This window comes from Mirounga angustirostris, unplaced genomic scaffold, assembly GCF_029215605.1.
Source record: "Mirounga angustirostris isolate CCGP_5_RB_7025 unplaced genomic scaffold, mMirAng1.0.hap1 SCAF_12, whole genome shotgun sequence".
NCBI classification, from domain to species: Eukaryota; Metazoa; Chordata; class Mammalia; order Carnivora; family Phocidae; genus Mirounga; species Mirounga angustirostris.
In genome coordinates this window covers 58,738,795-58,752,165 of record NW_026991720.1, presented here as the reverse complement: position 1 = coordinate 58,752,165, position 13,371 = coordinate 58,738,795, and the positions used below count along the sequence as shown (strand labels likewise).

Sequence of the window (13,371 nt, the reverse complement as noted above, 5' to 3'; positions counted from 1 at the left end):
ATTACAAAACTCTGAGTAGGTAAATTTGGCTGAAAAAAAAAAAGACTTCATGATATAGGATTAAAGGTAATGTATGTTCATTAAAAAATGCAGTAATCACAAAGAAAAAAATTCAAGTCACAACACATAAACACGACCACTAATAAAATGTCGATGTATTTTCTTCCCATCTACCTTCTCTGCATTGAATTGTTTGTGCAAAACAGATTAAGAACTCTATCAGCAAGAAGATAACTATGAAATCAATAAACACAATCCCATCAAATAAAATTGAACTTGGAGATCTACTACCACTTTTAACTTTTCCTCTTAGATTCTTCCCATCTTAGTTCATGGTAACTGCATTCTTTTATTTTCTCAGACCAAAACCATCATAGTCATTCTCAACTCTTGTTTTTTTTGTCCCCCCCATTTTCTCATCTGACCTGTGAGCAAATCTTGCCTTTCCTACTTTAAGATTGCTTCCTGAATCTGACAACTTCTCATGTTCTCTAGGACACTCACTTCTCTCACCTTCATGCTTACAATAGTGTCCTAACTGGTGTCCTCACATCCTCTTCCTACCCCCCTTTCATTGTCCTCAACTCAGCCATCAAAGTGATCTTAAAATGTAAGTCAGTTCATACACATCCTCTGCTTCAACTCTCCAGGGGGGTCATTTTACCTGGAGTAAAATAGGTGATTACAATGACCAAAAGGGCTTACGTGGTCTGACCCCCATTACTGCTCTGACTGTATTTTCTACCACTTTCCCTCTTGCTTACTCAATTGCAAACATGTGCAGTGTTCACGTCCATAATAGGACAACCTGCCTCGGCACCTTTGCACTTGATATTGCCTTTACCTGCTCTTCTTCTGGAATCCATATGGTTTTTGCCCTCACATCAGGTCTTAACTGAAATGCCACCAGCCTTCCTCAGGTACCATGTTCTAAAAAATTTTGCCTCCTCCATCCCTGATTTATTTTTTAATAATGACCTGCTAAGCTATGTATGTGAGTATAAACATATATGGCTATGTATGTAAGTATTTGTCTGAGTTATTGTGTGCATTTTCCCCAACTGTGGCAGACAGAAACTAGGGTGGCCACATGATCCCCACCCTTGCCCTTATGACCTGTTAGCCTGTACAATCCCTTCCCCTGGAGTGTGGGTGACGCCTATGACTCGCTTCTAGCCAACAGAATATGGCACAGATGAAGGGATTTTGCAGCTGTAATTAGGATCCTAAATCAGTTGTTTTTCATTTGATAAAACAGGAGATTCTCCTGGAGGAGCCTAGCTTAATCAGCTAAAAGCAATTAAGAGGAGCAGTTGAGCCCTAAAGCAAAGTTCTTGCGGGTTTGATGAAGTGAGCAGCCATGTTGAGGCTGTCCACGTGGGGTGGACCTGCAGGCAGCCTCTAGCACCTGAGAGCAGCCTCCACTCAAACGCCAGCAAAAAGCTGGGGCCCTAAGTCATACAGCTGCAAGGAAATGAGTTCTGTCAACAACGTGAATGAGCTCGGAAGTGGATTTTTCCGTCGTTGAGCCTCCAGATGAGAACACAATCTGGCCAAGACTTACCTTAAATGCGGCCTCTGGAGACACTGAACGGAGTTTTGAGCAAAACTGTGCCTGACCTCCTGACCCGTGGGAACTGTTAGATAATAAATGTGTGTTGTTTTAAGCCACTAAATTTGTGGTAATTTGTTACACAGCAATCAAAAACTAATACACTGATTAAAAGCTAATCTCCACAAAGACAGGGCTTTTGCTCTGTTTTTACTGGAGCTGGTGTTCCAGTAATGTGGAATAAACGTTTCTACCTACCACTGAAAGCATTAGGCAAGCTGGTTCTGTCTTGCATGGGCATTTATTTACCTCCTATCAGGATCCACACTTTGGGCTATTGTTACTAGGCTCCCTTCATCACTTAAGCAGTCCGTCCATGGTCTCCCCTGATTCTGGACTTTTCATTGTACTCTCCCTTAAGTCAAGTGCTCTCCACCTTCCTCCCAAATTCTTCCTGTCCAAATTCTACCCAGCTCTTGTGCACATCTTCAGCAGATACAAGTTGGTTGACCCTTTAGGAGTGATGTTTTAATGACATAACTAAACTAAAATCTATAAATCAGATTTTAAAGCCATTCTTCAAATTCCAAAAGTTCTTTTGGAATCAACTCAAATTATTTGGCCACTAGTAAGCAGGTATTTTCAGGTTCATATTTTCATTGCTTTAAACGTCCTAGTTTTAAAAACATTATTTTAAATGTGTATGTGTAGCTTGTGTATGTATGTGTGTTTATAATATATATGGATATAATTATTATGAATAATTCTCACTACTTACATACCAGGTATTATGCTACATTCTATCTCCTTTAGTCCTTTGAATATCAAAACAATCTCTGGGGGATTTTTATTCTTCTTTTTGCTGAGGCAAAAAGCTAGGGAGCTAAGCTGTGGTTATTTTAGATAACTTCCTGAAGACCACACAACCAATTGACAGAGCTGGGAATGACACTTAGATTTGTGTGACTTCAAAGCCAATACTTTCTCCAGTACCTTAACTGTCTCCTCAGTTAAATAAAAAGTTATATGAAACAAAATACATATAGGATCAAAATATCTGTAAATAAGTATTTCCCATTCTCTTATATACATGTATACTTATCAAAAATAGCTATTTATTTTTGATTTTGCTATCTTCCCTTTAAAGGCTCATCAGATTAGATATTTTTAAAGCTACTGATGTAAGAAAAAAATAAATCAACCACAGTTTCATGGGCACATCTTAGAACAAATTACACATGAGCTAGTAGGAAAAAAAACGTCTGTGCTGTATGTTAGTGAGAAATGAATGAACAAAAGAATGAAGGGATTGTTTTTCTGTCAAATTTCCTGTGAATGAGGGGTACCTGGGTGGCTCAGATGGTTAAGCATCTGCCTTCAGCTCAGGTCATGATCATTCGGCTTAGGTCATAGTCCCAGGGCCACGGGATGGAGTCCCATGTCAGGCTCCCTGTTCAGCGTGGAGTCTGCTTGAGATTCTCTCTCCCTCTCTCTCTGCACCACAACCCCCTCCCACTCACGCTCTCTAAATAAATAAATAAATAAATACACACATACATAAATAAATAAAATCAATCTTTTTAAAAAGAGGCATAGGAATTGGTGGTCAAAATATTAACTGACCTAGCTAAAGAAATATGAAAGGGTATGGACTAACCACTGCATACACTAAATAAACAACTATGCATTTCTATAGCAGTTAATTCTATTTATAAATAGTCCGAGCACCACTCCCTTGCTTCATATTCTTATAGATAGAAGCTAAAGGGAATATATCTTCCACATACAGGTCACAGGATCAAATTTAAAATCTGCTTTGTACTTCTGACTCAGAATTGTAATTACCTAAGAGCTGTTTTATAATCTAAGTAAAACTTTATGGCCAATTTTCCATCCTGTGTGTGCTTGTGTGTATGTGTTTAAAGCTGTGGGTGTAGCCAGCAGTACATGCCTAGTGTGGAAGGATAGTTACCGTGCAAATCTACGGCATCTGACTTACATAATGAAGCATATAACAGAAAAACTTCCAACCAGCCTTCTAGGTAAATAGAGAAGAGTCACAGGGCTGCAAGCTGATGTTGCCAATATATACAACATTAATTTATAAAAGAAGGGATTAACTGCTTCAATGACACTGATTTTAATGATAGCTTCAAAGAAAAATGATGAGAACATTGTGTCCTTATAATACAATCACCCCTGATTCCTACTGAATGTAGTCACGGAGGCCATTTATTAGGTTTCTCTCCTCATTTGGGGCAAAGAATTAGTTCTATTAATACTACAATAAATAGTAAAAATTTACATAAAGTTCTAATGTGAGGAAAACACAAATATGAAATTCAGGATTAAGAATATAAGAACTGATAACTAGTTTTTTTTTAAATTTTGAATTTAAAGAACATAAGAATTGATAACTAGTAATTTACATTTTTCTTGAACTCAAAAAAGAAGTGGAAGAAAAGACTGCTTCACAAGTAAAATGTTGATAATGAAATACTTGCCCAGTCTTGACCTCTGGTCAGAGAAGACTTGACCTCTGGTCAGAGAAGACTTGTTGAGTTTTACCAATGGAAATTCAATGGTTAATAATAATGATAATGATAATACTTTAATAATAATAGCAGCAATATTTTAATTATAATATAGAGTACTAATAGTAATATGAACAAGGATAGTAACTAAAATGTATCAGGTGCTTCCTATGTCCTACCTTTTGTGTCATTAAATTTTTGCACCAAACCATGTAAATAGATAGTATTAACACACCATATTAAGGCAATGTTTTCTTGGCAAATCACAGTCAATGTTTAGTCTTGAAGAATCAGCCATCTGTGTGCTTACATGGACAGGAACAGGTTCTGTAGGTGAGCAGCCTGAAAGGTTTTGCCATTGTGTCTTCCCTCCCTTGAATCATGAACTAAAGATAATTCAGAGGTAAGTTATTGAAGCCATTAGTCTTTTCAAAACATTTTTGCAGTCAAATTGATAAGATCTTTTTTTTTTTTTTTTTTGGTCTTCACGTTTTTCAAAGTACTTTTGCTACATTGCATCTGTATTTTTTTTATCTAAATTCCTTGAGGTGGCTAAGTATTGCTATCATTACATGGAAGAAAATGTTGCTAGGTAATTAAGAGTTACAGTGTCAGACTGTCTGAATTTGTATCCTGACTTGTTCACTTATTAGTTACGTTAATTCAGACAAGTTTTCAACCTCTCTGTAACTCAATTTTTTGTTATAAAAATAATAATAGTAGCTATACCCCATTACACTGATATGAAGATTAAATGAAGTAATAGGAGTAGGGCATTTAGAACATAGTAAAATCTCAGTGCATGTCAACTCTCATCAGACCTATTTTACAGGTAAACAACCTGAGGCACAGAGTCTCATGTCATAGAGTCAGCATTAGACTAAGAATTCTTAAGCATGACTTTTAGGTTCAACATTATCTGCTCCTCTACTCAGTTGTTCCCATACTTGACTTTTGGATCCTGAGGCAAACCTAAGTATTATTCCAAGGGATCTTTCATTTCATATAAAATGATAATAATAATAGCATCTAATATTTATTGAGCATGTACTGTATGTTAAGCACTATGCTAAATCTCTTACACAGATTCTCCTTTAATCCTCAAATTTCTATTAGACAGACCTTATTACTTCATCCATTTATAGACAAAGAATGCAAGACAAAGAATATTTAAGCTGACAAATACTAGTAAGTTTCTGAGTTAGAAATCAAATTCAGGGGCGCCTGGGTGGCTCAGTTGGTTAAGCGACTGCCTTCGGCTCAGGTCATGATCCTGGAGTCCCGGGATCGAGTCCCGCATCGGGCTCCCTGCTCCGCGGGAAGCCTGCTTCTCCCTCTCCCACTCCCCCTGCTTATGTTCCCTCTCTCGCTGTCTCTCTCTCTGTCAAAATCTTTAAAAAAATGTAATTGACTATTTTCCTGCATGATCTCTCCATTCTGTACCCTAAAGTGTCCTTGTTTAAGATTTAAAAATTTGACCATTTCTTCTAATATTATAAAAACAAATTTTTATAATTGCTGGGGTGCCTGGGTGGCTCAGTTGGTTGGGTGACTGCCTTCAGCTCAGGTCATGATCCTGGAGTCCCGCGACCGAGTCCCGCATCGGGCTCCCTGCTCTGCAGGGAGTCTGCTTCTCCCTCTGACCCTCCCCCCTCTCACGTGCTCTCTCTCATTCTCTCTCAAATAAATAAATAAAATCTTTAAAAAAAAAAAAAGAAATCAAATTCAGGCAATGTGGCTTCAAAGCTCAAGTATTAGCCGCTCACATTCTCCTACTGACTAAAATTAGTAAATGGACAGCATCTCACCACTAGAATTCATCACGTTCAAAAGTCAGACACACTACACTGCTCTCCACTATCCCATCATCAAAGAACCCCAAATTCAATATGGTTCTACAATCCTACATTCCCGTTTGTTTATACCATGGCTACCTTAACCCATTTCTCTACTCTGGATCACTGAAGATAAACTACCATAGTATACCCAAGAGTAGATTCATTAATTGGAATTATTTTCTTTCATACCTGTATTTACAATATCTTCCCCCATTAGAGTATGAGAATGCTACTCCTTGATTTTAATATTTTATTTTTTTGGCATGTGTATTTCCAAATTTCATTAAATATGTGTAATTTATGTTTCTTCATTTTGTTTTTAGGTTGTAATCTCAAGAAACAATGTAAGAACCCATCATATAAACTTTATTTAGTACCTATTTAAATGCAAAATGTATTAGATGGATGATATCTAGTATCCTGATACTAACATTTTATGCCTCATTTCTTAAATTTACACAACTTTTAAAGAAATATATTCAGGTGGTGCAGAAATGTAAAGGTAGTAAAGAATATTAATGTTAAGAAAATCTTCCCCATGTTCTTTCTCCTACTCACACAATTTGCCTTTCCATAGGCAACCATATGTTAAATTCTTATTTATCTTTCCAGATATATTTACATGTATATAATATATACATTTATACATATACATCTCTCCTCCCTCATTTTTAGACTTATATGCCTTGTATGGTAGTACCAAATTGTTTTCCAAAGAGTTTGCTCCAATTTACTATCATTACTAAATTATAAAGTGCCTGTTTTAGTCTTTCCATTGATGCTGGCGGAAGGTTTTTTTATGTTTCATGTTTTAAAAAGGTTACATATTGCATATTCTGGGCATGTTAGTAGGCTGCTCAGCACCAAAGTTAAAATAACCCTTAATTTAAAAGAATAAAACCTTGTCCATTAAAAGTTTAGTGATGAGGATAAAATTTTTTTAACAGTTGTCTAAGATCTGAGATAATAAATATATACCCCCCAATTTTTGGAAGTTCTTAGAAGATAAGTTTTAATCATCACAGGTCAAATTTTAACTTATATTTTTCAGTTGTAGAAAAATCTCAATGACATCAATGGTTTTATTTCTATAGAATCATCATCTCTTGTGGGTAATTGATATGACATTTTAATCAAATCTTTACCTTAAAAGCCTAAAGAGAAAAATCTTAAATGGAAGAGTCTCTGCCAATAACTTTCTGTAATTTTTTTTCCTGCTGAAAACCAACCATGTGGACTACTTTTTCTTTATAAACGTTAGGCGATATAACTTGTCCAACAATTCTATGAAGTCAATGGTACCAATCCAAATCTAAAGACCAAAAAGCTGAAACTCAACAATATCAACTAGCTCCAGGTGACACAATTAATACGGTATGGTAAGTACATGAATGAGTAAGTTTGCCACAAGTACTAGTCACAAAATAGACAAAAACATTGTTGAATGAATGGATTAAATACACAATAGATGTATAATCATGCGATAGCCTCCTAAAACAAATGTCTTACCTCAAAGGCAAATGACAAAGAAGGAATGAAAGGCTTCAGATGACCAGATCGATACAACATGAGGAATACCAAGCAACGGAAAGTTTCCAGAACAGCTGCCTTAGGTCTGAAACAAATGTCATTAACACGTATTAGCTTTAAATATGCTCTTCATATGTTTACATGTTATAATTGATACAGTGATACACATTTCTTTTAATTTTCAAGAAATACACAGTATTTTAATGTATTTGAAGAACATGTGCCTCTGAAGCTGTTTGAAAACAGCCATTAAACTAAGAAATAAAATGCATCTTTTTAAAGAAAATCTGTTCTTTATCAATGTATTGCTTAGTTTGAGCTTTGATGAGTTAGGGTGAAGCATACTTTCAACTAATAAATAAAATACTAAACAACTAAATTTCTAGGATTTAAAGTAAACGAGGCTCCTTTCACTCACTCAATACCTTTATACTTCATTCATATAAAAAATGACTTGTAAGGGGGACTAATACAGTTAAGCACTCTAAAATCATGAATTGTTGATTTCTGAAATATTGGGAAAATGGATAATATGTGATTATGCCTAATATGATAGGTAGCATAAATACAGACCTTTGTTATTTATTTTGTGATGAATATTTTTGTATAAATGGTATTCTTAAAATTCAAACTCTAAGTTAAATAAGTAGGTTTATGTATTTGAAACAACATTGAATGTCCTGTACAGATGAGCATTTATAAATTATCTTGTAATAATTGGAATGAACAGCTATTTTATCAGCTTAAAATAAGCTTCATATATATTCACCTAACATCTGTTGGATAAATATTTTTGTAACAGATAAATAGTATTGTTACGACAAGTGAATTTTCTAATTAAAGTATTTTGAATTAATGTCATAATACAGATATATTATTTAGTTAATTTAGAATATAGAGCTATTAAGAGAAACATGAAGAAAATCTAAAGTAATATATTTAACTCAAATATTTCTTCTGCATCTACTAATTATGACTGTTTCTTTAAAATTGAATATAACATTTTTATACAAAAAAAGAGAACACCTTTTTCAAGTACTTTAAACTCAGTTAAAACAGGGTAATGGTATATGATTGTTTGCATTCAAGTAATGTGACTTATCTTTCTGTGAATAAAAATATTAAAAATGTTCACCTTGTCAAATAATGCTATACAATTAGTATAAGCTAGTTTTTTAAAAAAATCAGTATCTGGGTAATTTCCAACAGAAAAAAAAAATTCTACTTTAAAATAATTGATTTTTATTAATTATGTTCTATGCTTTATGTTTTATTATTTTATATTGTGAAATGAAATAGACATATAGAGAAATATTTAAAACAGAAATATACAGTTTGATGACTTTCAACAAATAAACAGCCTTGTAACCACCACTCAATATCAGCACGCCCAAAGGTAGCTCTTACTTCCTCAATATTTCCATATTCCTTCTACCTAAGAAAGAATCACTACCCTTTTATGATAAGAATATCCTTTTTCTCCTTTTTAAGTTAATATTTTACCACATTAGCATAAATTCTTAAAAATTATTGTATTTTTTTTACTTTTTATAAATGGGATTATATTGTACACGGTTTTTTGTACCTAGCATCTTTCATTTAGTGTTTTAATGATATACTTATGATGTTGCATGTCGCAGCAGTTCATTCTTTTCACTCTTGTAGAGCATTCCACTGTGTAAATATACCAATATCCATGCATCCACTCACCTCATAAAGGACATTTGGATTGTTGGCAGCATTTGTTTATTATGAAAAATGCTGTCCGAACATTCTTTTACATGTCTTTGGACTACCAGGTAATATGGTATATATGTTCAAATAGTAAAATTTTCAATCTTTCAAATTAGGTATCACAATATAAATTCTCCCTTCAGTGTGTGAGCATTTCATCAATAGGGCTTGTCAATACTTTTAGTCACTTGGGATAAAAGGTGTTTGCTCCTCACAAAATTTGCAGATAGCATTTTCTATCTGAAGGTTTTATATTTTACTATCTTAATGAGAGTTAATTATTGAAGAATTGATTTCCTTAATGTTATTATAGTCTAATTAATCAATTTTATCTTTATGATTAGGGATTTTTGTGTACCATTTAATATTTTTACCTACTCTAAGGTTATAGAGATATGTTACTATGCTATTTGCTGGAATCTCTATTAGTTTTCCATTCACTTTTAAATCTACAAGCCCTTGACCCCAGAATTAACTTTTTACGGTGTGAAATATTTGTCAAGTTAATTTTTCCTATTCCTATGTGGAAATCAAATGTTTCCAAGACCATTTATTGAAAAGACAGCCTTTTCACACAGCTCTGCAGGGACACCTTTGTCACAAATCAAGTATATATATATATATATATGTATATATATGCATAGATCTGTTTCTAGGTTCTCTGTTCTAATCTTTGTGCCAATAAAGCATGTCTAATTCCTGTAGCTTGATAATAAATCTTGACAGCCAGTAGAGCAACTACTGCCATTTTTTTTTTTTTAACCTCAAGACTGTGTTGGCTATTATAGATCCTTTGCATTTCCACATACATATATCTTGGAAAGAGGCTGCCAAATTCCAGGAAGAAATCTTTTACAATTTTAATTCCAACTGTATTAAATATGTAAATCAATTTGGTGAGAAATTATAATCTTTATAATACTAAGCTTTCTAATTTATGAATAAAGTTATCTCTCCATTTATTTAGTTCTTTCATTATTTTTCATATTTCAATAGTTTGATAGTTTTTTTTTTTTTAAGATTTTATTTATTTGACAGAGACACAGCGAGAGAGGGAACACAAGCAGGGGGAGTGAGAGAGGGAGAAGCAGGCTCCCCACCGAGCAGGGAGCCTGATGCGGGGCTCCATCCCAGGACCCTGGGACCATGACCTGAGCGGAAGGCAGCCGCTTAACAACTGAGCCACCCAGGCGCCCCAGTTTGATAGTGTTTTAAAGAGATTTTTTACTCATTTAAGTTTTTATTTTAGTTTCAAGTTAGTTAACATACAGTGTTGTATTAGTTTCATGGGTAGGATGTCGTGATTTGACAATTCCATACATGACCTGGGGATTATCACAAGTGCGCTCCTTAATCTCCATCACCTGTTTCACCCATCCTCCCCCACTCCCCTCTGGTAACCATCTGTTGTTCTCTATAGTTAAGAGTCTGTTTCTTGGTTTAACTCTCTTCCTCTCTCTTCTTTTCCCTTTGCTCATTTGTTTTGTTTCTTAATTCCACACAAGAGTGAAATTATATGGTATTTGTCTTTCTATGATTGCTTTATTTCACTTAGCATTATATTCTCTAGCTCCATCCATGTCATTGCAAATGCAAGATTTCATTCTTTTTTATGGTGGAATAATATTCCACTATATATATATGTGTATATAGACACAATACAACGTAGTGATATATTATACATTATATATAAACTACATATTATAAATTTTATATATATATCTCATCTTCCTTATCCATTCATCAATCAATGGACACTTCTTGAGCTCCTTCCATTATCTTGGCTGTTGTAAATAATGCTGCTATAAACATAAGAGTGCATGTATCTCTCTGAATTAGTGTTTTTGTATTCTTTGGTTAAATACCTAGTAGTGCGATTACTGTTTTTCACAGTGGCAGCACCAGTTTGCATTCCATCAACAATGCAGGAGGGTTCCTTTTTCTCACATCCTCAACAACACCTGTTGTTTCTTGTATTGTTGAATTTAGCCACTCTGAGAGGTACGAGGTGGTATCACATTGTAGTTTTGATTTGCATTTCCCTGATTGTAAGTGATGATAAGCACCTTTTCATGTGTCTGTTGGGTATCTGGATGTCTTTGGAGAAATATCTGTTCATGTCTTCTGCCCATTTTTTAATTGGATTATTTGTTTCTTGGGTGCTGAGTTTTATAAGTTCTTTATGTATTTTGGATACTAACCCTTTATTGGATATATCATTTGCAAATACATTCTCCCATTCCATAATGTAACTTTTAGTTTTGTTAATTATTTGTGTACAGAAGCTTTTTATTTTTATGTAGTCCTAACAGTTTACTTTTGCTATTTTTTCCCTTACTTCAAGGGACCTGGCTAGAAAAAAGTTGCTATGGCCGATGTCAGAGAAGTTACTACCTGAGTTCTCTTCCAGGACTTTTATAGTTTCAGGTCTTGCATTTAGGTTTTTAATCTATTTTGAATTTATTTTTGGTGTATGGTGTAAGAGAGTGGTCCCGGTTTCATTCTTTTGCATGTAGCTGACCGGTTTTTCCAACACCATCTATTGAAGAGACAGACTGTTTTTTTCCCATTGGATTCTTTCATGCTTTGTTGAAGATTAACTGACCACATAATTGTGGACTTATTTCTGGGGTTTCTATTCTGTTCTATTGATTTATGTGTCTACTTTTGTGCCAGTACCATACTGTTTTGATCACTAGAGCTTTGTAATATAACATGAAGTCCAGAATTGTGATGCCCCCAGCTTTGCTTTTCAAGAGTGCTTTGGCTATTCAAGGTTTTTTGTGGCTCCATATACATTTTAGGATTTTTTGTTCTAGTTCTTTAAAAAAAAAAGCTCTTGATATTTTGATAGGGATTGCAGTGAATGTGTAGACTATTTTGAGTAGACATCTTTTTTTTTTTTAAAGATTTTTATTTATTTATTTGAGACAGAGAGAATGAGAGAGAGAGAGCATATGAGAGGGGGGAGGGTCAGAGGGAGAAGCAGACTCCCTGCCGAGCAGGGAGCCCGATGTGGGACTCGATCCAGGGACTCCAGGATCATGACCTGAGCCGAAGGCAGTCGCTTAACCAACTGAGCCACCCAGGAGCCCCTTGAGTAGACATCTGAACAATATTTGTTCTTCCAATCCATGAGCATAGAATATCTTTCCATTTCTTTGTGTTGTCTTCAATTCCTTTCATCAGTTTTTTACAGTTTTCAGAATACAGTTCTCTCACCTCTTTGGTTAGGTTTATTCCTAGGTACTTTATTATTTTTGATGCAATTGTAAATGGAAATGTTTTCTTAATTTCTCTTTCTGCTGCTTCATTATTGGTGTATAGAAATGCAACAGATTTCTGTATATTGATTTTATATCCTGTGACTTTACTGAATTTGTTTATCAGTTCCAGAAGTTTTTTGGTGGAGTCTAGGGTTTTCTATATAGTAGATCACATCATCTGCAAATAGTGAAACTTTTACTTCTTCCTTACCAATTTGGATGCCTTTTATTTATTTTTGTTGTCTGATTGCTGTGGCTAGGACTTCCAGTACTATACTGAATAGAAGTGGTAAGAGTATACATCCTTGTCTTATTCCTGACCTTATATGAAAAGCTCTGTTTTGCTCCATTGAGGATTACATTAGCTATGGGTCTTTTGTATATGGCCTTAATGATGTTGAGGTATGTTCCCTCTATTCCTACTTTATTGAGGGTTTTTATCTTAAATAGTTGTTGTACTTTGTCAAATTCTTTTTCTGCATCTATTGAAATGATCATATGGTTCTTATCCTTTCTCTTACTGATGTGATATATCATTGCTGATCAATTTGTGAATATTGAACCACTCTTGCAATCTAGGAATAAAACCCACTTCATCCTGGTGAACAATCTTTTTAATGTATTGTTGGATTCAGTTTCCAGTATTTTGTTGAGGATTTTTTAATCTATGTTCATCAGAGATATTGGCCTGTAGTTCTCTTTTTTGGTGGGGTCTTTATCTGGTTTTGGCATCAGTGTAATGCTGGCCTCATAGCAAGATTTGGGAAGTTTTCCTTCCTCTATCTTCTGGAATAGTTTGAAAAGAATAGGTATTAATTCTTCTTTAAATGTTTGGTAGAATTCTCCTCAGAAGCCATCTAGTCCTGGACTTTTGTTTGGTGGAAGTTTTTTGATTACTGATTCAATTTCTTTTCTGG

The 13,371-nt window shown here is 34.5% G+C and overlaps 1 protein-coding gene across 2 annotated transcripts in view; it reads right to left on the bottom strand.

Moving 5' to 3' along the window:
- AGMO (alkylglycerol monooxygenase) overlaps positions 1 to 13,371 on the bottom strand; it is a 377,885-nt gene that overhangs the window by 133,656 nt on the left and 230,858 nt on the right. For both annotated transcript variants that reach the window (XM_045864618.3, XM_045864619.3), the window contains one exon: positions 7,434 to 7,539. In XM_045864618.3, the coding sequence (XP_045720574.2) occupies positions 7,434 to 7,539 (106 nt within the window). The remainder of the gene's footprint in view (positions 1 to 7,433; positions 7,540 to 13,371) is intronic.